At 42.0% G+C, this 24,157-nt stretch overlaps 1 protein-coding gene across 6 annotated transcripts in view; it reads left to right on the top strand.

Annotated features, from left to right (window-relative positions):
- HERC1 (HECT and RLD domain containing E3 ubiquitin protein ligase family member 1) overlaps nucleotides 1-24,157 on the top strand; it is a 181,712-nt gene that overhangs the window by 128,204 nt on the left and 29,351 nt on the right. For all 6 annotated transcript variants that reach the window (XM_044279795.1, XM_044279796.1, XM_044279797.1 and 3 more), the window contains exons 58-66: nucleotides 8,397-8,508; nucleotides 10,318-10,464; nucleotides 10,552-10,653; nucleotides 11,269-11,442; nucleotides 11,693-11,986; nucleotides 18,584-18,649; nucleotides 22,517-22,642; nucleotides 22,847-22,985; nucleotides 23,740-23,921. In XM_044279795.1, coding sequence (XP_044135730.1) covers nucleotides 8,397-8,508; nucleotides 10,318-10,464; nucleotides 10,552-10,653; nucleotides 11,269-11,442; nucleotides 11,693-11,986; nucleotides 18,584-18,649; nucleotides 22,517-22,642; nucleotides 22,847-22,985; nucleotides 23,740-23,921 — 1,342 coding nt within the window. The remainder of the gene's footprint in view (nucleotides 1-8,396; nucleotides 8,509-10,317; nucleotides 10,465-10,551; nucleotides 10,654-11,268; nucleotides 11,443-11,692; nucleotides 11,987-18,583; nucleotides 18,650-22,516; nucleotides 22,643-22,846; nucleotides 22,986-23,739; nucleotides 23,922-24,157) is intronic.

Below are 24,157 nucleotides of genomic sequence, written 5' to 3' on the forward strand. Positions count from 1 at the left end.
TGTGGATCCGATCCATGTATCCATGGATCCGTAAAAAATCATGCGGATGTCTGAATGGAGCCTTACAGGGGGGGTGATCAATGACAGGGGGGTGATCAGGGAGTCTATATGGGTGATCACCCCCCTGTCATTGATCACCCCCCTGTCATTGATCACTCCCCCCTGTAAGGCTCCATTCAGACATCCGCATGATTTTTTACGGATCCATGGATACATGGATCGGATCCACAGAACGCATGCGGACGTCTGAATGGAGCCTTACAGGGGGGTTATCAATGACAGGGGGTGATCAGGGTAATCAGGGTGATCACCCCCCTGTCACTGATCACCCCCCCTGTAAGGCTCCATTCAGACGTCCGCATGCGTTCTGTGGATCCGATCCATGTATCCATGGATCCGTAAAAAATCATGCGGATGTCTGAATGGAGCCTTACAGGGGGGAGTGATCAATGACAGGGGGGTGATCAATGACAGGGGGGTGATCACCCATATAGACTCCCTGATCACCCCCCTGTCATTGATCACCCCCCCTGTAAGGCTCCATTCAGACATCCGCATGATTTTTTACGGATACATGGATCGGATCCACAGAACGCATGCGGACGTCTGAATGGAGCCTTACAGGGGGGTTATCAATGACAGGGGGTGATCAGGGTGATCACCCCCCTGTCACTGATCACCCCCCCTGTAAGGCTCCATTCAGACGTCCGCATGCGTTCTGTGGATCCGATCCATGTATCCATGGATCCGTAAAAAATCATGCGGATGTCTGAATGGAGCCTTACAGGGGGGGTGATCAATGACAGGGGGGTGATCAGGGAGTCTATATGGGTGATCACCCCCCTGTCATTGATCACCCCCCTGTCATTGATCACTCCCCCCCTGGTAAGGCTCCATTCAGCCATTTTTTTGGGCACAAGTTAGCGGACATTTTTTGTTTGTTTTTGTTTTTTCTTACTAAGTCTCATATTCCACTAACTTGTGCCAAAAAATAAAATCTCACATGGACGCACCATACCCCTCACGGAATCCAAATGCGTAAACATTTTTAGACATTTATATTCCAGACTTCTTCTCACGCTTTAGGGCCCCTAAAAAGCCAGGGCAGTATAAATACCCCACATGTGACCCCATTTCGGAAAGAAGACACCCCAAGGTATTCCGTGAGGGGCATATTGAGTCCATGAAAGATTGAAATTTTTGTCCTAAGTTAGCGGAAAGTGAGACTTTGTGAGAAAAAAAACAAAAAAAAATCAATATCCGCTAACTTATGCAAAAAAAAAAAAAAATTCTAGGAACTCGCCATGCCCCTCATTGAATACCTTGGGGTGTCTTCTTTCCAAAGTGGGGTCACATGTGGGGTATTTATACTGCCCTGGCTTTTTAGGGGCCCGAAAGTGTGAGAAGAAGTCTGGGATCCAAATGTCTAAAAATGCCCTCCTAAAAGGAATTTGGGCCCCTTTGCGCATCTAGGCTGCAAAAAAGTGTCACACATGTGGTATCGCCGTACTCAGGAGAAGTTGGGGAATGTGTTTTGGGGTGTCATTTTACATATACCCATGCTGGGTGAGAAAAATATCTTGGTCAAATGCCAACTTTGTATAAAAAAATGGGAAAAGTTGTCTTTTGCCAAGATATTTCTCTCACCCAGCATGGGTATATGTAAAATGACCCCCCAAAACACATTGCCCAACTTCTCCTGAGTACGGCGATACCAGATGTGTCACACTTTTTTGCAGCCAAGGTGGGCAAAGGGGCACCTTTCGGATTTCGCAGGCCATTTTTTACACATTTTGATTTCAAGGTACTTCTTACACATTTGGGCCCCTAAATTGCCAGGGCAGTATAACTACGCCACAAGTGACCCCATTTTGGAAAGAAGACACCCCAAGGTATTCCGTGGGGGGCACGGCGAGTTCCTAGAATTTTTTATTTTTTGTCACAATTTAGCGGAAAATGATGATTTTTCTTTTTTTTTCTTTTTTCCTTACAAAGTCTCATATTCCACTAACTTGCGACAAAAAATAAAAAATTCTAGGAACTCGCCATGCCCCTCACGGAATACCTTGGGGTGTCTTCTTTCCAAAATGGGGTCACTTGTGGGGTAGTTATACTGCCCTGGCAATTTAGGGGCCCAAATGTGTGAGAAGAACTTTGCAATCAAAATGTGTAAAAAATGCCCTGCAAAATCCGAAAGGTGCACTTTGGAATATGTGCCCCTTTGCCCACCTTGGCAGCAAAAAAGTGTGACACATCTGGTATCGCCGTACTCAGGAGAAGTTGGGCAATGTGTTTTGGGGTGTCATTTTACATATACCCATGCTGGGTGAGAAAAATATCTTGGTCAAATGCCAACTTTGTATAAAAAAATGGGAAAAGTTGTCTTTTGCCAAGATATTTCTCACCCAGCATGGTTATATGTAAAATGACACCCCAAAACACATTCCCCAACTTCTCCTGAGTACGGCGATACCACATGTGTGACACTTTTTTGATGCCAAGGTGGGCAAAGGGGCACATATTCCAAAGTGCACCTTTCGGATTTCACCGGTCATTTTTTACAGATTTTGATTGCAAAGTACTTCTCACACATATGGGCCCCTAAATTGCCAGGGCAGTATAACTACGCCACAAGTGACCCCATTTTGGAAAGAAGACACCCCAAGGTATTCCGTGAGGGGCATGGCGAGTTCCTAGAATTTTTTTTTTTTGTCGCAAGTTAGTGGAATATGAGACTTTGTAAGGAAAAAAGAGAAAAAAAAAAAAATCATCATTTTCCGCTAACTTGTGACAAAAAATAAAAAATTCTAGGAACTCGCAGTGCCCCTCACGGAATACCTTAGGGTGTCTTCTTTCCAAAATGGGGTCACTTGTGGCGTAGTTATACTGCCCTGGCAATTTAGGGGCCCAAATGTGTGAGAAGTACCTTGCAATCAAAATGTGTAAAAAATGCCCTGCAAAATCCGAAAGGTGCACTTTGGAATATGTGCCCCTTTGCCCACCTTGGCAGCAAAAAAGTGTGACACATCTGGTATCGCCGTACTCAGGAGAAGTTGGGGAATGTGTTTTGGGGTGTCATTTTACATATACCGATGCTGGGTGAGAAAAATATCTTGGTCAAATGCCAACTTTGTATAAAAAAATGGGAAAAGTTGTCTTTTGCCAAGATATTTCTCTCACCCAGCATGGTTATATGTAAAATGACACCCCAAAACACATTCCCCAACTTCTCCTGAGTACGGCGATACCACATGTGTGACACTTTTTTGCTGCCAAGGTGGGCAAAGGGGCACATATTCCAAAGTGCACCTTTCGGATTTCACCGGTCATTTCTTACACATTTTGATTGCAAAGTTCTTCTCACACATTTGGGCCCCTAAATTGCCAGGGCAGTATAACTACCCCACAAGTGACCCCATTTTGGAAAGAAGACACCCCAAGGTATTCTGTGAGGGGCATGGTGAGTTCCTAGAATTTTTTATTTTTTGTCGCAAGTTAGTGGAATATGAGACTTTAAATACGGTTTGAGAGATCCGCTCACCTCTGTAGCCCTCAGGGTAGGTGCACCAAACAAAATTTGAGATCACCCCTCAAAAAAGTAGTTAAATTGTAAATTAAGTATGGATGGGCACTCATATAAGGAGGTATAGGACACACTTTAATATTAAAATAATTGATAATAAAAAATACAATTCATACATAAAAATATTCTGTTGAATACTCCACAGTCCTGGCTTTAAACTGAAGCTAGCAGTCCAAACAGCCAAATTGTGTAACTAATGGCTACTCCTGGTTGTAGGAAAAACCAAAGGCTGTTCGGACGGCAGGTTCCTGCCAAGTCAGGCAAAATGATTATATAAAATACATATAAAAGATGCTTAACATATTTAGCTAAACAAAATAAAAGTTCATTCAGTATGGTCCTATATGGGGGGAAGCAAAAATAAATGCTTAATTGACACTGAGTAACTTCTCAATAGGTTTTCAACCTGCGTCCTGAGATGTTATTTGACGTATGTAGCAATCTCTATAGGAAAGATGGGCTTCCTTCTTTAACTGTTGCTATATTTGTATCAAAGTTCTGTCTTTAAATGTAGATGGTGTTTTTCCTCTTATCGCTTGAATATGGTAGTTTAACAAGCTTGACCCACTATGTGGGCTTACCTTCACCTGCGTGCCTCTGTTCGTTTGGTGGGTTTGCGGTCCACAGTATATGCCGGCGTCCCGGCTCTGAAGTTCACCGTGTCCCACGTGTCTCTCAGCTGGCTTGCAGGGTTTGAGTCAGTAGGAGGATCACCCGACGCAGGTTAGTGACGTCTCAGGGTTTCTGTCCTTACGGAATAAGACCGTTCTTTTTTCTTTGTTCTTTGTAGTGCACTCTTTATTCGTAGGTCATCTGTAATTCAGGGTATTCCGCCAGACGCGTTTCGAGGAGACGCTGTCCTCTTCCTCAGTGGCATACCCCAAATCTTACAACGGTCTCTATTTATAATGACTTTCGGTCTATTTCAAAACCCGATCTGGATTCTAATTGTGTCCCAAAGGAAACCCCGGTCTGGATCTATTATCTTGTTCCATATCTTATTTGCGTTTTTATTGCGGTTCTTTTCATCAAGTTGCTTTCTTAGTCTTTCTTATATATTTAAATAGTAGGCTATTAAGCATCATCTCAGCATAATTTCTCATACATTTTTTCATAAATTTTTTTCCTTCCTATTTGCCCATATACAGGTTTTTCTTTTCTTCACATAAAATTGTCAGCATTTGCTAAAAATCATTATTTAAACAAATAAAAATAAATAAATATATGCGAATTTTACAGCCTTGATATTTCCTCTTTGTTAGCAAATACAGATACATTTATAAGAAAAAACGCATATGCGATTTTATTGCGTTTTTTTGCGTTTTTTTGCGGTTTTTTTTGGGAGACTGCCCATATTTCAGTGCCTATGTTAATCTTGGGATTCCCAGATTGTTCAAATTCATAAGGAGCCAATTCAAATATTTCATACCTTAATTTTCTTAGATGTCTTTCATTCTCTCTCTTAAATATGGATATAGAAGGGGAAGGGTGGCCTATGTGGGGTGGAGGGGGAGTTGCAGTGCTGGAAAACAGCCAAACTTGCAACTCTCCATCAACACCCACACAGAACACCCATATCTATAGAAAGCCGAATATTTCTAATTCGGCATTTAAGCCTCTTGGTAACATGCTACCGAATTCATAAATTTTTCTCGATTCTGCCCGTGATAGTCTTTCAATTTGGTTGCCTCCCCGCCAATGTTTCTCAACCTTCTCCAGTGCCGTAAAGGAGAGACCCCTAGGGTCTTGGTTGTGTGCATCCTTGAAGTGTCTGGACAGCGAATGTTTGTCATAGCCTTTACTGATATTATTCAGGTGTTCTGCTATCCTGACCTTCAAGGTGCGTTTGGTTCTCCCTATGTATTGTTTTTGACAAGGGCACTGGACTAGGTATATAACATTACTAGAATTACAGGTGAGAAAATGTTTAATTGTCATTGAGTGGGAGTTCTGTGTGGAGACAACTGATGTAGTTTTTCTCGGGAATTTAGTTTTTTTACATCCCAGGCACTTTCCACATCGGAAAAAGCCTTTAAGTTGCAACCAGTTGGTAACCATACTTTTTTTACGTCTATCTTTCACTGAAGGGGCTACTTGAATCCCTAAATTTGGGGCCCTTGAGTAAATTATTTTCGGTGTTAAAGGCAAAAGCATCCCTATTGTTTTGTCATTATATAAATGGTGCCAATGTGCCTTTATGATATGTTCAGGTAAGCCCACATAGTGGGTCAAGCTTGTTAAACTACCATATTCAATCGATAAGAGGAAAAACACCATCTACATTTAAAGACAGAACTTTGATACAAATATAGCAACAGTTAAAGAAGGAAGCCCATCTTTCCTATAGAGATTGCTACATACGTCAAATAACATCTCAGGACGCAGGTTGAAAACCTATTGAGAAGTTACTCAGTGTCAATTAAGCATTTATTTTTGCTTCCCCCCATATAGGACCATACTGAATGAACTTTTATTTTGTTTAGCTAAATATGTTAAGCATCTTTTATATGTATTTTATATAATCATTTTGCCTGACTTGGCAGGAACCTGCCGTCCGAACAGCCTTTGGTTTTTCCTACAACCAGGAGTAGCCATTAGTTACACAATTTGGCTGTTTGGACTGCTAGCTTCAGTTTAAAGCCAGGACTGTGGAGTATTCAACAGAATATTTTTATGTATGAATTGTATTTTTTATTATCAATTATTTTAATATTAAAGTGTGTCCTATACCTCCTTATATGAGTGCCCATCCATACTTAATTTACGAATATGAGACTTTGTAAGAAAAAAATAAAAAAATAAAAATCATCATCATTTTCCGCTAACTTGTGACAAAAAATAAAAAGTTCTATGAACTCACTATGCCCATCAGCGAATACCTTAGGGTGTCTACTTTCCGAAATGGGGTCATTTGTGGGGTTTTTCTACTGTTTGGGCATTGTAGAACCTCAGGAAACATGACAGGTGCTCAGAAAATCAGAGCCGTTTCAAAAAGCGGAAATTCACATTTTTGTACCATAGTTTGTAAATGCTATAACTTTTACCCAAACCATTTTTTTTTTTGCCCAAACATTTTTTTTTTATCAAAGACATGTAGAACTATAAATTTAGCGAAAAATTTATATATGGATGTCGTTTTTTTTGCAAAATTTCACAGCTGAAAGTGAAAAATGTCATTTTTTTGCAAAAAAATCGTTACATTTTGATTAATAACAAAAAAAGTAAAAATGTCAGCAGCAATAAAATACCACCAAATGAAAGCTCCATTAGTGAGAAGAAAAGGAGGTAAAATTCATTTGGGTGGTAAGTTGCATGACCGAGCGATAAACGGTGAAAGGAGTGTAGTGCCGAAGTGTAAAAAGTGGCCTGGTCATGAAGGGGGTTTCACCTAGCGGGGCTGAAGTGGTTAAGGATGGTGGTGCTCTACATCATTGAAGTTATTTGTGTGGCTATTACTTGGAGCCTTGTACTTAGGTTTTCTAAACTGGGCTACCTATTTTCATATACCATATTATGAAATTCTGAGATAATAGAGGGAAATGTTCTGTTCCGGAACCTTATCTCTTGGTCCAGAGTGAAGTCCAACCTGCACTTCATTACCCAGATGGCTTTTAGTTTATTTAAATGGACTCAGTAATGCTTATTGTTTTTCTGTGCTGGCTCTGCCAGATTTCCTGACAGATTACAGCTAAATACTGGGTGTCCCACCAGGGAGGGGGGGTATTTTGTTCAGAAACACTGAGTTTCCCAGCAGGGGAAGACTTAGATCATTTTAAGCTGGAGATGCACATAAGATAACTGTTGGCCAAACTTGTCCGGTCAATGGCTATCTCTTTCGATCTTCCAATACTCTGCTAAGTATTCATGTATTGCAGGCATGTCCAAACTGCGGCCCTCCAGCTGTTGCAAAACTACAACTCCCAGCATGCCTGGATAGCTTACAGCTATTATGGCATGCTGGGAGTTGTAGTTTTGCAACGGCTGGAGGGCTGCAGTTTGGACATGCCTGATGTCTTGTAATTGGGGAGAAGGTAGAAGGTTGCCACCAGACACCTCAGAGAGTGGCTTATCTACCCAAAAATAGAAGCATCAGGCAGTTAAAATCAAATATTCCCTTATCTTCCTTGAACTTAACGGTATATTAGACGGGTAGATTTTCTGCCTGATAATCGCTAACGAGCATTCATAGTAACGCTCGCTAGCGATCATCTGCCATTCTAATACTGCCTCCGATTGCCCGATGAATGAGCAAACGCTCGTTCATTGGGTAATTCAGATCTTTCAGCATGCTATAAGATCTGGATTTGCCGGCGGCAGATTGTGCTGTGTAATCGTGATCTGCTGCCGGCACATCGCTGTCCTGCATGGGAATGAGCGGAGGACATCTGAGGACCCCATTCTGCCGAGGAAATCGCTGCATGTAATAGCAGTGGTGTCCTCTGTTAGCTATCTGGTGACTGCCAGGAGGGAACGTTTCCCTCCCAACAATCGCTTGCAGTATCGGGGTGTCTAATGCACCCTTTAATGTGTATGGCAAGCTTTGTTGTTGTAGACCTTTCTACAAGTAACGTTTGTCTAAACCAGAGAAGCCCTTTAAAATTTATGTCAGGAAATAGGATTTGTCTCCATGTACCTAATTGGAACCAAGAGCAACAGCAGTTCTAACTACAGGACAGGGCAAAGACTTGTGATCAGGTTCGATATAATTTGATGTTAAAGGATTTAGCTGTATTTGTTTGCAACTGGTTCACAACTGCTATTTTACATATGTGAATAAGGTACTCAACAACTAATAGGGTGCTTTTCATCACAGTGGATGCCAAAATGGTCTGGTGTGCGTATGGACAGTTCTGCAGACCACACTGGATGCGTTTCACTCCAGATCAGCAACAACAGAAGACTGGAAGGCGCAAACTTCTAGCAAGGTCAGTGATTAGAAGAATTAGGTTGTCCCTGTATGTGCAGGACAATCACATTTTTAAAAATCTGATCTACAGTACTTAAAGGGATTCTGTCAGCTACCGTAGTTTGAGTCTATAGAGCTGAGGACATGCGCTGCTAGATCGCCGCTAGCACATTCACAATTTCCCATAGCTCTGAGTGCTTTTATTCAATAAAAAAAATTGGATTTTATATCTATGCAAATGAGGCAAGTAAGGAACCCAAGGGGCTGTTACCAATGTTTCAGGAGCCCAGCCACGCCCACTGTGAAGGAGGGCAGCACTGCCCACATCCTCCAAATCTCCTCCTTGCTCCCCCGACGTCAGAGTTGAAGCGCTGTAATCTTGCGCATGCTTGAGTGTGCCCGCATGTGAATGCCAGCATGGTGTTCCTTCCCTGTGGTGGTATCAGCCTCAAGTAACGAACTGCGCATGTGCGAGATTACGGTGCTTCAACTGTGTGATATCAGGGGAGCAAGGAGGAGATTTGGAGGATGCAGGCAGTGCTGGCCTCCTTCACAGTGGGCATGGCTGGGCTCCTGAAATGTTGGTAACAGCCCCTTGGGCTCTTTACTTGCCTAATTTGCATATATATATAAAATCATTTTTTATGACTGAATAAAAGCACTCAGAGCTATGGGAAATGTATATTATGAACATGCTAGTGTCAATGTTCTCAGCTCTATAGGTTCAAACTAGCTGACAGAATCTCGTTAAAGTGTAATTGTGGTTTCATATGATTTTTCAGGATAAGCTGCCATGTGTGTATGTGAGGAATATCACTATTTCTGGCCATTATTTGACTTGTATGACTTACTAGGCATCACAATGGCCTGTGTGTCTCTGTGCCTGTCTCCACTTCTTTTCCTCCTCTTTCTTCTTCTCCCCTCTCCATAGCTTTTTTTTTTTTTTTTTTTTTTTTTTTTTTTTTGGGCTGTAGATGTAATCTGATCCTTCAGTGAGCTGCTGTCTCATCTTCACTGAAGCTGGATTTCAGCAGTGAATTTAGAGATAAGGCCCCCAAACATATTAGTGTATTGTTGGCTCAACCTGCCAAGAATGGCGGCTTCGGCCGACAATCTAATATGTATGGGGAGCTCCCGATCATCATCTGTCAAGGAAGAGAAAGATTAGGCAAACTGATATTTTTGTTTTCCTGGGAGATTAGCTGGCGCCAGAAGTGTCTACCTTCAGCTTTCTCCACTCTCAGCATTAAATACACATGCATGTTCAGCCAAGCCGATTGTATACGGTAGATTCAGGAGAGATAGCTGTCGACAGCTACTGAAAGTGTATTGACTCCCTTAGTGAAGCAGCACAGGAATCTGAAGAACCATTTTCCCCTTAAGATTTAAAACAAAAAAATCTTAGTATTACTTGTACAATTGACTTGGGGAAAAAATCCAAACTACATGTCCTCTTTAACAAATCCCAGGACCAGGTAAGCAGTGCACCTAGAAATACTATAAATTTCTCTATGAAAGTACCATTTTCCTTGTCGTAAAAAAATAATAATTATGTAACACAACCTTGAAATCTACAGTAAAAAATGCAGTGTAAAAGTGATGAAAGCATGCACATTCTGGTATTGGATCATCAGCATGGTATCATTAGTTTTTTTTACTGCTGTTTTTAGATTTTATGGTAGTCGAATTCCATCTGATTGTATATTATATGAATCCCTCATTGATCTGAAAGGAGAAAAGAAAACTAATATGAATTATAGTAGCCTAAACAGTAAGTGATTTCTTATTTGTTTCTAATGATGGACTCCTTGTTGTGTTTTCATCTTAGGAGTTTTGCAGGAAGCCTGAGGACATCCGATGTGCTTACAAGTTTAAAGGCCACATTACTCCTGTCCGTACCGTGTCTTTCAGTCATGATGGGCTCGCCTTGGTGTCTGGTGGGCTTGGTGGCCTAATGAATATTTGGTCCTTAAGGGTAAGGCTGAATGGGGGAAAAAAAGTATTTTGTAATGTATATGCTTTTCACATATCAGATGTTTAATTTTGTTGTGTTTCGTTTAAGGATGGTTCCATTTTGCAGTCTGTTGTGACAGGCTCTGGAGCGGTGACCACCACTACTTGGATTCCTGAAGTGGGAGTTGCTGCCTGCTCGAATCGTTCAAAGGTAAGCATCCCATTCTTTTTAGTCAGTTGATGGGCTACATGTAGCAAGCCATCTCTCTCTTTAGAACTGTTTTAAGAGGGACTTTGCATAGAATATTTCTTACAATTATTTTTTTTATCATTCTTAATTAAGGCTGTATTTCATTGGCAGATATTTTGGCCAATAATCGCTTACGAGCATTTACACGAATGCTAGTTAGCGATCATCTTGCAGTGTAATACTGCTGCCAACTGCCCAATGAATGAGCAAATTCTTATTAAACGGGCAATTCTGATTTCTATTTTTTTTTTTTTTTTCCAAAGTAAAAATTAACGCATGCCGGCAGCAGATCGTTGTATCTACTTACGATCGGCCGCCGGCAAACTACTAGACAGTGTGGGGGCGAGCAATATCATAGCTATCGCTCCTTCCTATGCTGTGGAGAAAATCGCTGCGTGTAATAGCAGTGGTCTTCTCCGCTAGCTAGCAAGCGATTGCCGGGAGGGAACACTTCCTGACGATCGATTGCTGATCTGCCTGTCTTTACATCTAAGACATCAGTACATGACTATTGTAGGTGGTTTCAGTTCAGTACTTAAATTTTGTGTATAGTGAGTATCTACTATTGCTTTGCAGGATGTTCTGGTGGTAAATAGCACACCAGAGTGGATGTCCTCCAATCACGTTCTGGCTACCTGCAGAACTGCGCTGAGGAACCAAGGGATTTCAGGACTGAACATGGCACCATGTATGCAAACTTTCTTAGAGCGCCTACCCATCATGCTTCAGGAACAGTATGCATATGAGAAGGTATTGCAGAAGCAGTGGCCACAATGCCTGTGCTGTAAATTTTCTCTTTTTACCCTACAAGTTTTTTTGGTTTTAAAAGGCTATAATGTTCTAAAATTCTAATTGTTTGTGCTGTAAAATTACATCTTCACAATTCTAATAACTTATCTTACACTTTCATCGTTTAGCAGTGCATAATAGATTTATCTTGTTTTCTATTTGATTTGTTGTTTGGAAACTCACATGTTATTCTTTGGGTCTCATTTTTTAGCCTCACGTTGTGTGTGGGGACCAGTTGGTGCACAGCCCCTATATGCAATGCCTAGCATCATTGGCTGTGGGACTGAATCTGGACCAGCTTCTGTGTAATCCACCTATACCTCCTCACCACCGCCTAGCCCCACCAGAGCCTGCCTCATGGAACCCAGCAGAATGGGCATGGCTGGAGTGTTTTTCTACCACCATTAAAGCAGCTGAAGCTCTGGCTAGGGGAGCACCATTCCCGGAATCCTTCGCTGTCCCCGACCTGGAACCAGTACCAGAGGAAGAACTAACACTTCTAATGGTAGGAAAGCTGCTTTGTGAGTCAGTAGACTTTACTTGGCAGTCTTAATTAAATGATGATTTTTACAAGAACATTGTTAAATACTAGGACAACTTTTTTTTAATGTTTAGTTTGATTTAGTTTTAGCAGAAAGTAATAGTGACTAACAAACATCATATTAAAAGTATACCAGAACAGGGGGGGCGTGGCTAGCAGCGCATGGAGACAGACGGCTAAGTTCTGAGCTCCTGAGCCATCGGCACAAATCCAGCATAAAACAGCCCTGCAAGCTTTTACATCTGCCTGCTGTGATCACCGGAGGAGTGCCCTAACACCCTGCAACAAGTGGTGGAAGTTTCAGCCATGCCGAGGGGTAAGAGACGCCACAGTCCAGCAAAACTCACCAGCTTCTTCCCTGCTGTGACTGCGCTCCAAGATGGTGATTCTCCCGCTTCAGCAGCTGCTGTCAGATCGGCACCTTCTCTCTCCACAGCGCAGCCTGTGTCTCCTCAGAGCTCAGGGAAATCCCCATCCTCCTCCTCTGCCTCGAAATCCCCTGCACAGGTCACATACTCTCCCCAGCATGACCTTTCTGTGCAGCAGGATCCTCCAGCTCGTCAGGCACACAGTGCCTCACATAAAACAGCTAAACAGCTCACCTCTGCTGCTGTGCTTGAAATTGCAGGAGGGGAAACAGATCCTGCTCCAGTCACTGAAGCAGTGTTAAAGGGGATGAGAGTGCTCATGGCTGATTTACAAAAGTCCTTGAAACAGGACCTCAGGGACGCTATTACCCAAATTCAGCATGATATTTCAGCTTTGGGGGCTAGAACCGCACATGTGGAATCTAAAATGGCGGAATTGACCTCTGCGCACAATGAGATTGTGGACACTACTAATTCGCACGAAGAAGAAATAGCAGCGTTGAAACTTAAAATCGCAGACATGGAGGACCGCTCTCGCAGGAACAATCTGCGTTTCCGCGGAGTCCCGGAGACTGTGAAAGGCGATGATCTTGCTGCTTTCCTGAAAGACTTCTTTGTTTGCCTGTTACCTCAGGCTCCAATCGCAGATTTGCTCATCGATAGAGCACACAGGCTACCTAAGCCCAAATCCTTACCTTCCTCTGCACCGCGCGACACCATTGCGCGCATTCACTTCTTCCATGCTAAAGAACAGATCCTGAGAGCAGCAAGAATCTCCCCTGTTCTGCCGGAGAAATTTCGGGACATCTCTATTTTCGCCGATTTATCAGCGGCCACCTTGGCGAGGCGCCGAGAATTTGCCTCCAGCACTGCTTTACTGCGCAAGCATGGAATCCCTTACAGATGGGGGTTCCCCGTTAAGTTGCTTATTACCTACAGCGGCTCCATGCAAGTGGCCTCCACTCCTGCGTCTGCACTGACTCTGTGTCAAGAATGGGGCCTATCCGACCCTGAGTCCCATGGCGACCGTCATCCACATTCGCCGAACTCGCGAGTCGAGGAAGAATGGATTACCGTGGAACGCCGCAAGCGAAAAACTGTGTGAATATTGGTTGGGTGAGAAACCTCGCCCTCATCTATCATTCACTTTGTGCCTGTTTTCTCCCTCCCCTTCCTCCCACTAATTTTCCTTGCAGGGTGCTACTTCGGCTGACTAAGGCCGATCCTAGCTCGTGAATATGACCAGTATTCTTGTATACTGCCCCTATGTTGCAAATACCCTTCTTACAACAATTTGGTATATTATACCTATTTCTTTGTATCAGAGCGGTCACCACCGCCGTACACTCTCTTAGTTATGTTATTGTTTTGACTTATTTATCTGTTTTTAGCGCCACATTTACATCTTCTCAGGTATACTTCGCCTCTCCTATGATGACTCTTGTGCATATACGATGTGGGATTATCTCGCATAAAAGACTACGGCTAAACACATCCTTGACAGTTTCTCACCATGGTATTTAAGATTGTCTCACTTAATGCTAAAGGGTTAAATTCTCCCTTCAAGCGGTCTTTACTATGGAAAGAAACTAAGCACCTTCAAGCTGACATACTCTGCGTACAGGAAACACACTTACTACCTGTTGATGTTCCTAGATTAAGGCACAAAAATTTTCCCCATATATTCTCAGCTCCAGCAGTTGGGAGGAAAAAAAGGGGGGTATCCATTGCGTTCAAAGATTCGATTGCACTTCAAGTAGAAAAGGTTGAGGCGGATAAAAGTGGGAGATTTGTCATTGTGATAGGCCTTATTAACAATGTTCAATATACAATTGTCTCTTTATATGCGCCTAATCAACGCCCTTCTGCCTTTTGTACCTCTCTTCTGCGCAAAGTGTCCAAAATTCAGAAGGGACGTCTCATTGTGTTAGGGGACTTTAATACAGTGATGTGGCCTTCTATGGACTCTACTTCCTCAACTGGAGCTAGGGAACCATCAGCAATGGCTAAACTTACACAATCACATGATCTGTATGATGCCTGGCGGATCCAACACCCAACTGAGCGTGATTTCACCTTTTTTTCTGCTGCCCATAAGGTGTACACTAGGATCGACTACTTTTTGGTCAACAGGCAGTTACTGCCCTGCGTAGCCTCCTCTAATGTCTATACCATTACTTGGTCAGATCATGCGCCCATTGCAATTGAAATAACAGAACAGTACACTTCTGTACATCACTCCATATGGAGGCTTAATAATTTTATCCTGCAGAGTCCGCGTTACTCACCTCAAACCATTGAGTGTTTGCACAATTATTTTAGGGAAAACGATACTGGTGAAATCTCTGAAGGTATTCTGTGGTGTGCTATGAAAGCGACTCTTAGAGGTCATTTTATTAAGCAATCTTCCTATGATAAAAAATGCAGAACTCAGTTGTCACTCCAATTACAATCTAAGCTAGCTGAACTACACCGCTTAAATAAGTCTTCCTACTCGCCTCATAGAGCAGCAGAAATTACGTTAGTTCAATCCCGTCTGCATGAACTAAATTCTTATCAGTACGACTTGATGCTAAGGAAACTTAAGCTTCAACATTACTGGCAGGGTAATAAAGGGGGGGCATTACTTGCTAAACAATTAAAATCACGCAGTGCCAAAAACAGAATTTCTTACTTATCCTGCTCTGATGGGTCTAGGGTGTTTGATCCGCAGGGCATTGCTAATGAGTTTGCTAAGTATTATGCATCTTTGTACAACCTTTCAACTGACATGTCCACACCTCAACCTTCTTTGCCCTTTATACAAACATTTCTAGACCATCTAAATTTACCCTCATTGACAGACAGTCAAAAACTAGAGACATCCTCTGTTTTCTCTCCGGAGGAAATCTCTGTAGCAATTAAAACCCTGAAAATTGGCAAGTCACCTGGGCCGGATGGTCTCACCAATGAATTTTATAAGGCTCATAAAGACCTACTAGTTCCTTACCTAACAAGGCTATTTAATGATGCTGCATCCTCAGGCTCTCTACCTGAAGAAATGCTAAATGCATTGATAGTCACTCTGCCGAAGCCTGGGAAATCCCCAGATGTTCCCTCTAACTTTAGGCCAATATCACTTCTTAACGTGGACCTAAAAATCTACGCTAAGGTGATCGCGAACCGCTTGACAAATATTCTCCCAACGTTAATTGACGCTGATCAAGTCGGGTTTGTCAAGGACCGACAGACAGTGGATGGCACCCGCAGGTATTTGAATATTATGTCGGTGGTGGCTGAACGTCGGACGCCTTCTCTGCTTCTATCATTGGATGCCGAGAAGGCGTTCGACCGGATCCACTGGGGCTACCTTGAAGCGGTACTGGGCAAATTTGGTTTTCCACCGAGGCTACTATCCTCCATCTTAGTGTTATATTCCAAGCCCTCGGCCAGAGTATACTCCTCGGGAGCACTCTCCTCGCCCTTTGGGATCACTAATGGCACAAGACAGGGGTGCCCCCTTTCTCCCCTCCTATTTGCACTAATGATGGAACCTCTAGCTCACCAAATCAGGTTGTCCCCGAACATTAAAGGTATTACTATTGGTGAAACAGACCACAAAATAGGCCTTTTCGCGGATGATGTCATTATTTCAGTTAGAGACCCCTTAACCTCTTTAACAGCTGTCTCAGATATCATTGATCAGTTTAGTCGGGTGAGTTACTATAAAATAAATTCTCATAAATCGCTTATACTAGGAATGTGGATCTCGCTAGATACCAAAAGTGCCATCTCAGCCAAATTCCCCTTCAAATGGGCCGAAGGAAGTATTCCTTACTTAGGTATATCCCTCACATTCCCCCTAGGTAACCTCCAGTCTGTTAACTACAACGCTATCATTGCACAAATTAAACATGACATAGTGGCCTATTCGCAATACCCTCTCTCATGGTTGGGCCGCATTGCTGCGTCCAAAATGTTTCTTTTGCCAAAGATTTTGTACTTATTTAGGAACTTGCCTGTCATTGTGCCCCGCAGATATATTGCTTCGCTCCAAGCCCTTATATCACAATTTATATGGAAAAAACAGAGGGCGAGAGTAGCGGCTGATATCCTATACAAGCCTGTTAAATTGGGGGGATTGGGATGTCCATGCCTTCTTACCTATTACCAAGCTACTGTGCTCGACCAACTCAAAAGCTGGTGGATTAATGACACAGCGAAGAAATGGGTACAAATGGAAACTAGCTTAACTCGTGCACCCTCATTGCAGCACTTACTTTGGCAGGGATTACTTTCCAAAACGCCCCCTCGATCTCCATCTATCACTAGTCAAGCTGGAATGTCCTTGTGGACCAAGTGTCCCCTTATCCCGAAAATCCTTCCACTCAGGATTTTGGATGCTCCGTTGTCAGCTTTCAGTGCCTGCTTGCCGGATACTGATTTCTCACAATGGGAATCTAAAGGAATCCGTTCAGTGTCCCGAATTTTAACCAATGAGGCCCTTATATCATTCACTGACTTAAGAGAGCGGTATCAAGTCCAGTGGTCAGATTTTTATAAGTACCTTCAATTACGCCACCTCCTAGCATCCAAGAACATTACACACTCTACACACTCCTCTATGTATGCTGCATATTTCCAGAACCCCAAAATACGGAAGGGAGGTATTTCTGAGGCCTATAGGGGGTTGCAGCTCTCAGTTGCTATATCAAAATTCCCGTTCCAGATTAAATGGGAGACAGATTTAAATAAATCTTTTGTGCCAGCGCGTTGGGCCTTTGTTTTCTCCCTGAGCTCTAGAACCTCAAAGTGTGTCGACCACCTGGAGGCCTCAAGAAAACTCCTTTATAGGTGGTATTATACCCCTTATCGCCTATCCATTATATATCCAACCACCTCAAATGTTTGCTGGCGATGCCTATCAGCAGTTGGCAACTTAATGCATATCTGGTGGACCTGCCCTGCTGTCCACCGTTTCTGGTCCACAATATTGTTACTTATAAGTGCTGTAATAGGGAAGGCGCTCCCCATGTCCCCGGAACTAGCATTGCTCTCCTTTGAGCTGGAATGTTTAGAGTTAGCGGACCTCACTATTGCTTTTCATATACTAACAGCAACGAGAGTTGCAATAGCTAAAAGGTGGAAGAGTAGGGACATCCCAACCATACCAGAAATCATTGCTAAAGTCCACTATAATTATGGCATGGAGCTACTGATTGCAAAACAGCTTTGCCGATTATCATGTGTCAGCGCCAGGTGGCGAAAATGGGCGTCTTATATATCCAAACACTATCCATCTTTGCCAGATCTACAAGTATAGAAGATACATACCTCAATTTTACTGCTTGATTTTAAATGTGGCGCAGTGTTTATTATTGTTTGTTTGTTGGTCGTTCTCTTACGGCCTTGTTTTTTTTTTGTTTTTTTCTTTAATATAAATGAAAACTTTACATCCAGTGTCTTTTATCCTGCAATGTGATGAGCAAATTATACTGTACTGTACGGTAATTTGACATTGTGGAAGATGATGTATGCTATGATTTTCTAATAAAAAATTTGTGAAATAAAAGTATACCAGAACAGATCTCCATAATGCAGATTTGGTGTAGACATTTTTGCAGCTAACCCGATCATCTGAATGGGGTTCGCAGTAATACATGCACGTATTGCAGAAACATCCTCATTTAGGCTGTGTTCATATCACATTAGGGTTCCATTGTAACAAAAACCTGTACATTAACGTATACAGTTTTTTTTTTTTTTTTCTGTTCCTGTAGAGTCCTGAAAAAAAAGAGTATTGTACTATGCTTGTGATTCCCCCCCCCCAATATATATGTTTAACGTGGGACAAAAATATTGTATGAACAAATGTATAGAACTCATCTGCTGCATGTGAACATACCCGTAAAATATATATACATATATAATTTTTTTTTTTTTTTTATATTAGCTCTAGTTTGTATACAGCGTTTTTAGACTTGTTATCCATTCATCACTGCAATATATGGAAATTGTGTAATTTCTAATAAGATACATAAAGGGAATTGACACAGCTAGTTCTAATATATATTGCTTTTGGTGCCAGTAGTATAGTGCATTTCTGACAGAGAATTATTCTTGCATAAATCTAAATGTTTAAAAATTTTTCCCTCAAAGCTTGTATGCCATTTCTCCTGAACATATTTATTCAGATGCATTACTATGTCCACAGGATAACAGCAAGTGGATTAATGGGACAGATGAACAAATTATGTCATGGGCCATCTCTAGGCCAGAGGTGAGAAGCCCCACATGAAAGAGTGTATTTTATTTATTTCTGCATACTCCTGTGCTGAGAACTCCTTCTGATGCCTTGCATCATCATCTGACAGTCGGCTCACAGGGTTGGATATAGCTAAACCTAGTCTCCTACTGTGGACAGAGCAGTGAGGGGGGGCTCCTGCTACTGACGGCTGCCTTACAGCAAGGGATGGGTCTCATTTGATTTTTGTGAGCAGATAAATAGCTGTTTACTGGGACTCCATTTAATGTGTCATTAGAAAATGACCTATTGTTTAAATCAAGTTTTCATGTTAAACATATTTAAAATAATTTTTGGTGATATTTTTAATTAACATGTCGCTATCGTTATTTTAAAATAATCCTAAAATCCTGTAGTTTTCGTACAGACCACAAAGCCACTTCTTTGTCTGTTCAGATGACTTTTTAACCTGTCTCCTCCTTATTATTAGAATCAGGATGACAATGACAGATATTAATATATATATATATATTAATTAGGGGTGGGCGATATGGCCTAAAATCTATATTGCGATATATAATTTTAAGCATGTGCGATATATTGTTTTCTATTTTTTTTTTTTTTTTTTTTTTTGGGGGGGGGGGTGTTTAAACCTTTTTTTTTTACTTTTTATTTAATAACTATTAGCCTCCTTAAGGGCTAGAACCCTTGTCATATTCACCCTAATAGAGCTCTATCAGGGTGAATAGGACTTTACACTCTCCCTGCTGCCCTGTGCTTTGTGCACACAGCAGCAGGGAGCTGAGTCCCCTCCCCTAAACAGTGCCATCCACAGATCCCCCTCCCCTAAACAGTGCCATCCACAGATCCCCCTCCCCTAAACAGTGCCATACACTGATCCCCCTCCCCGACGCTCACAGGAGAACATTTATAAACTAATCAGTAACTTTAATCATTGCTAATCTCTTTACTGGATACCTTACTCTGTCTTAGCTCAGGTAACAGCAGGCAGTGCGGGCGGCGCTCACTCACTGATGTCACGCGCCTGCTCCTCCCACTAGGCGGCGCAGGTGAGTGAGCGCCGCTCGCCCGCACTGCCTGCTGTTACATGAGCTAAGACAGAGTAAGGTATCCAGTAAAGAGATTAGCAATGATTAAAGTTACTGATTAGTTTATATATGTTCTCCTGTGAGCAGCGTGGCCCTGTATATTCTAACCCCCAGGCAAGCGTCCCTGTCACCATGGGGACGCCTGGAGGTTAGAATATACCATCGGATTTGAGTTTTCACGATCTCACTGAGATCGTGAAAACTCAATGATTTACTGTCAGTCCCTCCTCCTCCTCAGTCCTCATTTGTGGTCAGCGGCAGCCGCGCACAGTGGGGAGGGAGGGACTCCCTCCTTCTCCACTGTGACGGCTCAGGAGAACATGGTGCACGCAGAGAGCGCGATCATATCGCGGTCTGGCGATATAGGCGATATGCACAAAATCCATATTGTGGCACAAATTTATATTGCATATCTCCTATATCGCCCACCCCTAATATATATATTATATACACAGTAGATGACATAGGATCCACCATTCACAATAGGTGATTTCACAGTTTATCAGGTCCCTCCTGACCTCTGCATTGAATAGAGCATGCCTAGGAACCTCCTGTCTATTGTGTCCATGGCCAATGCGCCTGCTGTAAATCATATTTCTAAAAACTGTTAACAGCGCAGGCAACATGGCTGCCCCCATGATCATGTTCAGGAAATGGAATAGAAAATCTAGTCATAAAATAAAAACAGATTAGAATACAGGATATGTGTCATTAGCTGTTTTAACTCGCATAAAAAAATTATAACAGTAGTAAATATATATGACTGCTCAACTGTTCAGTTAAATGGTGGAGGTACTAGTCTGCTGATTTGACACGCCCAGTCAAAGGGATAACAGAAATGGTATAAAAGGTAGCAGGCACACTCTTATTTGGTATAAAAATAGTAGGATTTTATTGGGATAGCTAAAATTGGTTAAATTCTGGTATCGGATGTGGTGTCTTTTGGAGGGGGGTGATGTGGGGTGAAGGGATGGGTGGTAGTGGAATTTCCGGATACTAGGTGTGTGTACCAGAAAGAATAGGGTAAAGGTTAGTGAGTTGTACCAATATTAGGTGGGTACCTATTGGTTCAAGTTCAAATGGATCTGTATGGATTAAAATGTGCTTACAAAATCATAAAAATTAGATGAAAAAATACAAAAATACACAGGTCACTGTGTGATCATAAAGTGAATAGTGGAACTATGAAATGTCTGTTATGATAGTTCTTTCTTCACCGGTGTTATAAAAGTGGTCTCTTTGTTGGAGGGACTAAAAGTAATAAAATGTCCTAAAATGTCCTGCGTCTGGCAGGTGACATAATAGAGACACGTGATCAAGGATCATCACGTGATCGGGATCCACTGGTTTAGTTTGAATGGCCTAGGTTGTAAAGTATATTGGTCTTAAACGTTGTGGAGGATCATTGTGTATAAACGTTTAAGACCAAAATAGGAGCGCTCCGTAGACTTTACAACCTAGGCCATTCAAACTAAACCAGTCGATCCCGATCACGTGTCTCTATTACGTCACCTGCCAGACGCGCTACACGCGCCCAGGAACCACGAGGGACGCCGCAAGCAGAGAGCTAAACCGCACAAACAATCTGTCCGGGACACCTACAGAAGACATCCGTGGTCGGTGGATAAGTGATTTCTGAGGCAGAGACAGTGCGGGCACCCAGGCTCAGAACACCAGTCCCGCTCACAGTATACTTTTTCTGCCTGCAAAGACAATATATTAAAGGAACTATATGTGACTATATTGATCAGTCAATCTTCTCTACCATACTGCAGCAAAATAGTCCTCTAGTTTTAGGACATTTTATTACTTTTAGTCCCTCCAACAGAGAGACCACTTTTATCACACCGGTGAAGAAAGGACTATCATAACAGACATTAAGTTCCACTATTCACTTTATGATCACACAGTGACCTATCTGTGTATTTTTTAATCTACTTTTTATGATTTTGTAAGCACATTTTAATCCATACGGATCCATTTGAACTTGAACCAATAGGTACCCACCTAATATTGGTACAACTCACTAACCTTTACCCTATTCCTTCTGGTACACACACCTAGTATCCGGAAATTCCACTACCACCCATCCTTCACCCCACATCATCCCCCTCCAAAAGACACCACATCCGATACCAGATTTTAACCAATTTTAGCTATCCCAATAAAATCCTACTATTATTATACCAAATACGAGTGTGCCTGCTACCTTTTATACCATAAAAAAATTATAGTTGACACATTCCCTTTAAAAGGATTCCTTATGGATTTCTGTTTCAGAATGACATATGATCAGTTCACAGGACAGGAAAATTTTAGGCTAGGGTTCAAATAAAAAAAATAAAAAAAAGTTGTTGGAGATGGCCAAAAGGATTTTTACCTCATAAGGCTCCATTAACACGTCCGCAATTCCGTTCCGGATTTTGCGGAACGGAATTGCGGACCAATTTATTTCTATGGGGCCGCACAATATGCTGCCCGGATCCGGAAATGCGGACCCGCAATTCCGATCCCGAAAAAAAAATAGAACATGTCCTATTCTTGTCCGCAATTTCAGACAAGAATAGGCATTTTCTATTAAATGCCGGTGATGTGCGGTCCGCAAAATGCGAAACTCACATTGCCAGTGTCCGTGTTATGTGGATCCGCAAAACACACACGGACGTGTGAATGGACCCTTAGTCAAAGTCGTTGTAGAGCATGAGCCTTAAAGGGATGGTTTTAAAAAATGGTATAAATGATTTATTTTTATTTTTTTCCCCCTCTACAATCAGTGTCCTATTTTTCTTCACAGGATTGGCATCTTGGAGGCAAGTGTGATGTATTTCTGTGGGGAGCTGGACGGCATGGACAACTAGCGGAGGCAGGCAGAAATGTGATGATCCCATCTGCAGCAGCCTCCTTCTCTCAGGCACAGCAGGTATATTGGGGATATGGGGGAAGAGTTTGTGCGGGGGGAGGTGGGGTATAGTTGGTAAGATGGACCCATTTTTATCTTACAAGCACCATGCAATGACTAGTTGTTGTTTTGCATAGTATCCAGTTAACTAAAGTTCACACTATTGGATGGAGCTTTCACTATTGTTCACAGTGATTTTATTTATCCATCTACACTTGTTCCCAGGTCATCTGTGGTCAAAATTGTACCTTTGTCATCCAAGCTAATGGCACTGTGTTAGCCTGTGGAGAGGGTAGTTATGGTCGTCTTGGTCAAGGTAATTCGGATGACCTTCATGTACTGACTGTCATCTCTGCTCTTCAAGGTAAAGTATACCTGATGCATTTTAGAGCGCACACAACTAAAATCATAATGGATTAATTTGCTTGAAAATTAATATAAGGACAGTTTGATGGAGACATGATAGAAAAGATAAGAGTCATATAGAGTCACTTAGTCTCAAAAATTGTATTTCTGCATATGTTTTATATCAAGAGACTATAATATCGGGCATTGCCTGGATAAATGAGGAGTGCATGAAAACAATACACTAAACTATGCATACACATGTCAATGGGCAGCACCTCTGTATCACAATCCAGTGTCCTTTATTAAAGGGTTTGTAATGACCAGGATAGGTGATCAATATCACCAAGAAAATGGTGTAATGAGGAAACCTTTCTGTACAAAAAGTAATGAGCATCAACAAGAAAGGTGAAAAAGTGACCTAGGGAAAACCCGAAGTGTAGGTTATTCAAATCCTAAGGGGCTACCCCTGCGATATACCCCATGCTTATGGTTGCTATTTTGACTTCCTCGAGGCTAAGGTATTTTTCGCATTGCTGTAGCTAATCTACAGCAGTTATGTAAATAAGCGTATTTAGAAATGTAATTTTAAAGGATAAAGGAGTTGAAAGTAAATACCTTTAAAAGCACCTATTCTGCTATATGCAGTTAGACAAATGGATAATGTCACAGCGTCCACTTCCATAGGAGCTAATTGCTAAATCCTCATCTTGACAAACCAGTGGATTGGTTGACACTGTGAAACTGATTTCTGATTGTGTTTCTTTTCATAGGATTTGTGGTGACACAGCTGGTGACCTCCTGCGGTTCAGATGGACACTCTATGGCGCTGACTGAGAGTGGAGAAGTGTTTAGCTGGGGAGATGGAGATTATGGAAAACTGGGCCATGGAAACAGTGATAGGCAAAGACGACCAAGGCAAATTGAAGCTTTACAAGGAGAGGAGGTTGTACAGGTAAGTCTTAACATTGCAGCGTGACAACAAAATATTTGGTTAGCTTTGGATGTAATAGCAATGTTACTAAGCAAATGTATAAGCATGGCACTAAGTACATACAGTGGGCCAGATTTATCATTAGCTCAGGTCAGAATAATGGAGTGAAAAAGTCCCAAACGCTAAAACTGCGCACAAATTTGCGACTTTTTTCTGCTCTGCACTATGCTCGCCAGTTTTCTAAAAGTGGGCGTGTT

Source organism: Bufo gargarizans, chromosome 2 (genome assembly GCF_014858855.1).
Source record: "Bufo gargarizans isolate SCDJY-AF-19 chromosome 2, ASM1485885v1, whole genome shotgun sequence".
In the NCBI taxonomy this organism is placed as follows: Eukaryota; Metazoa; Chordata; class Amphibia; order Anura; family Bufonidae; genus Bufo; species Bufo gargarizans.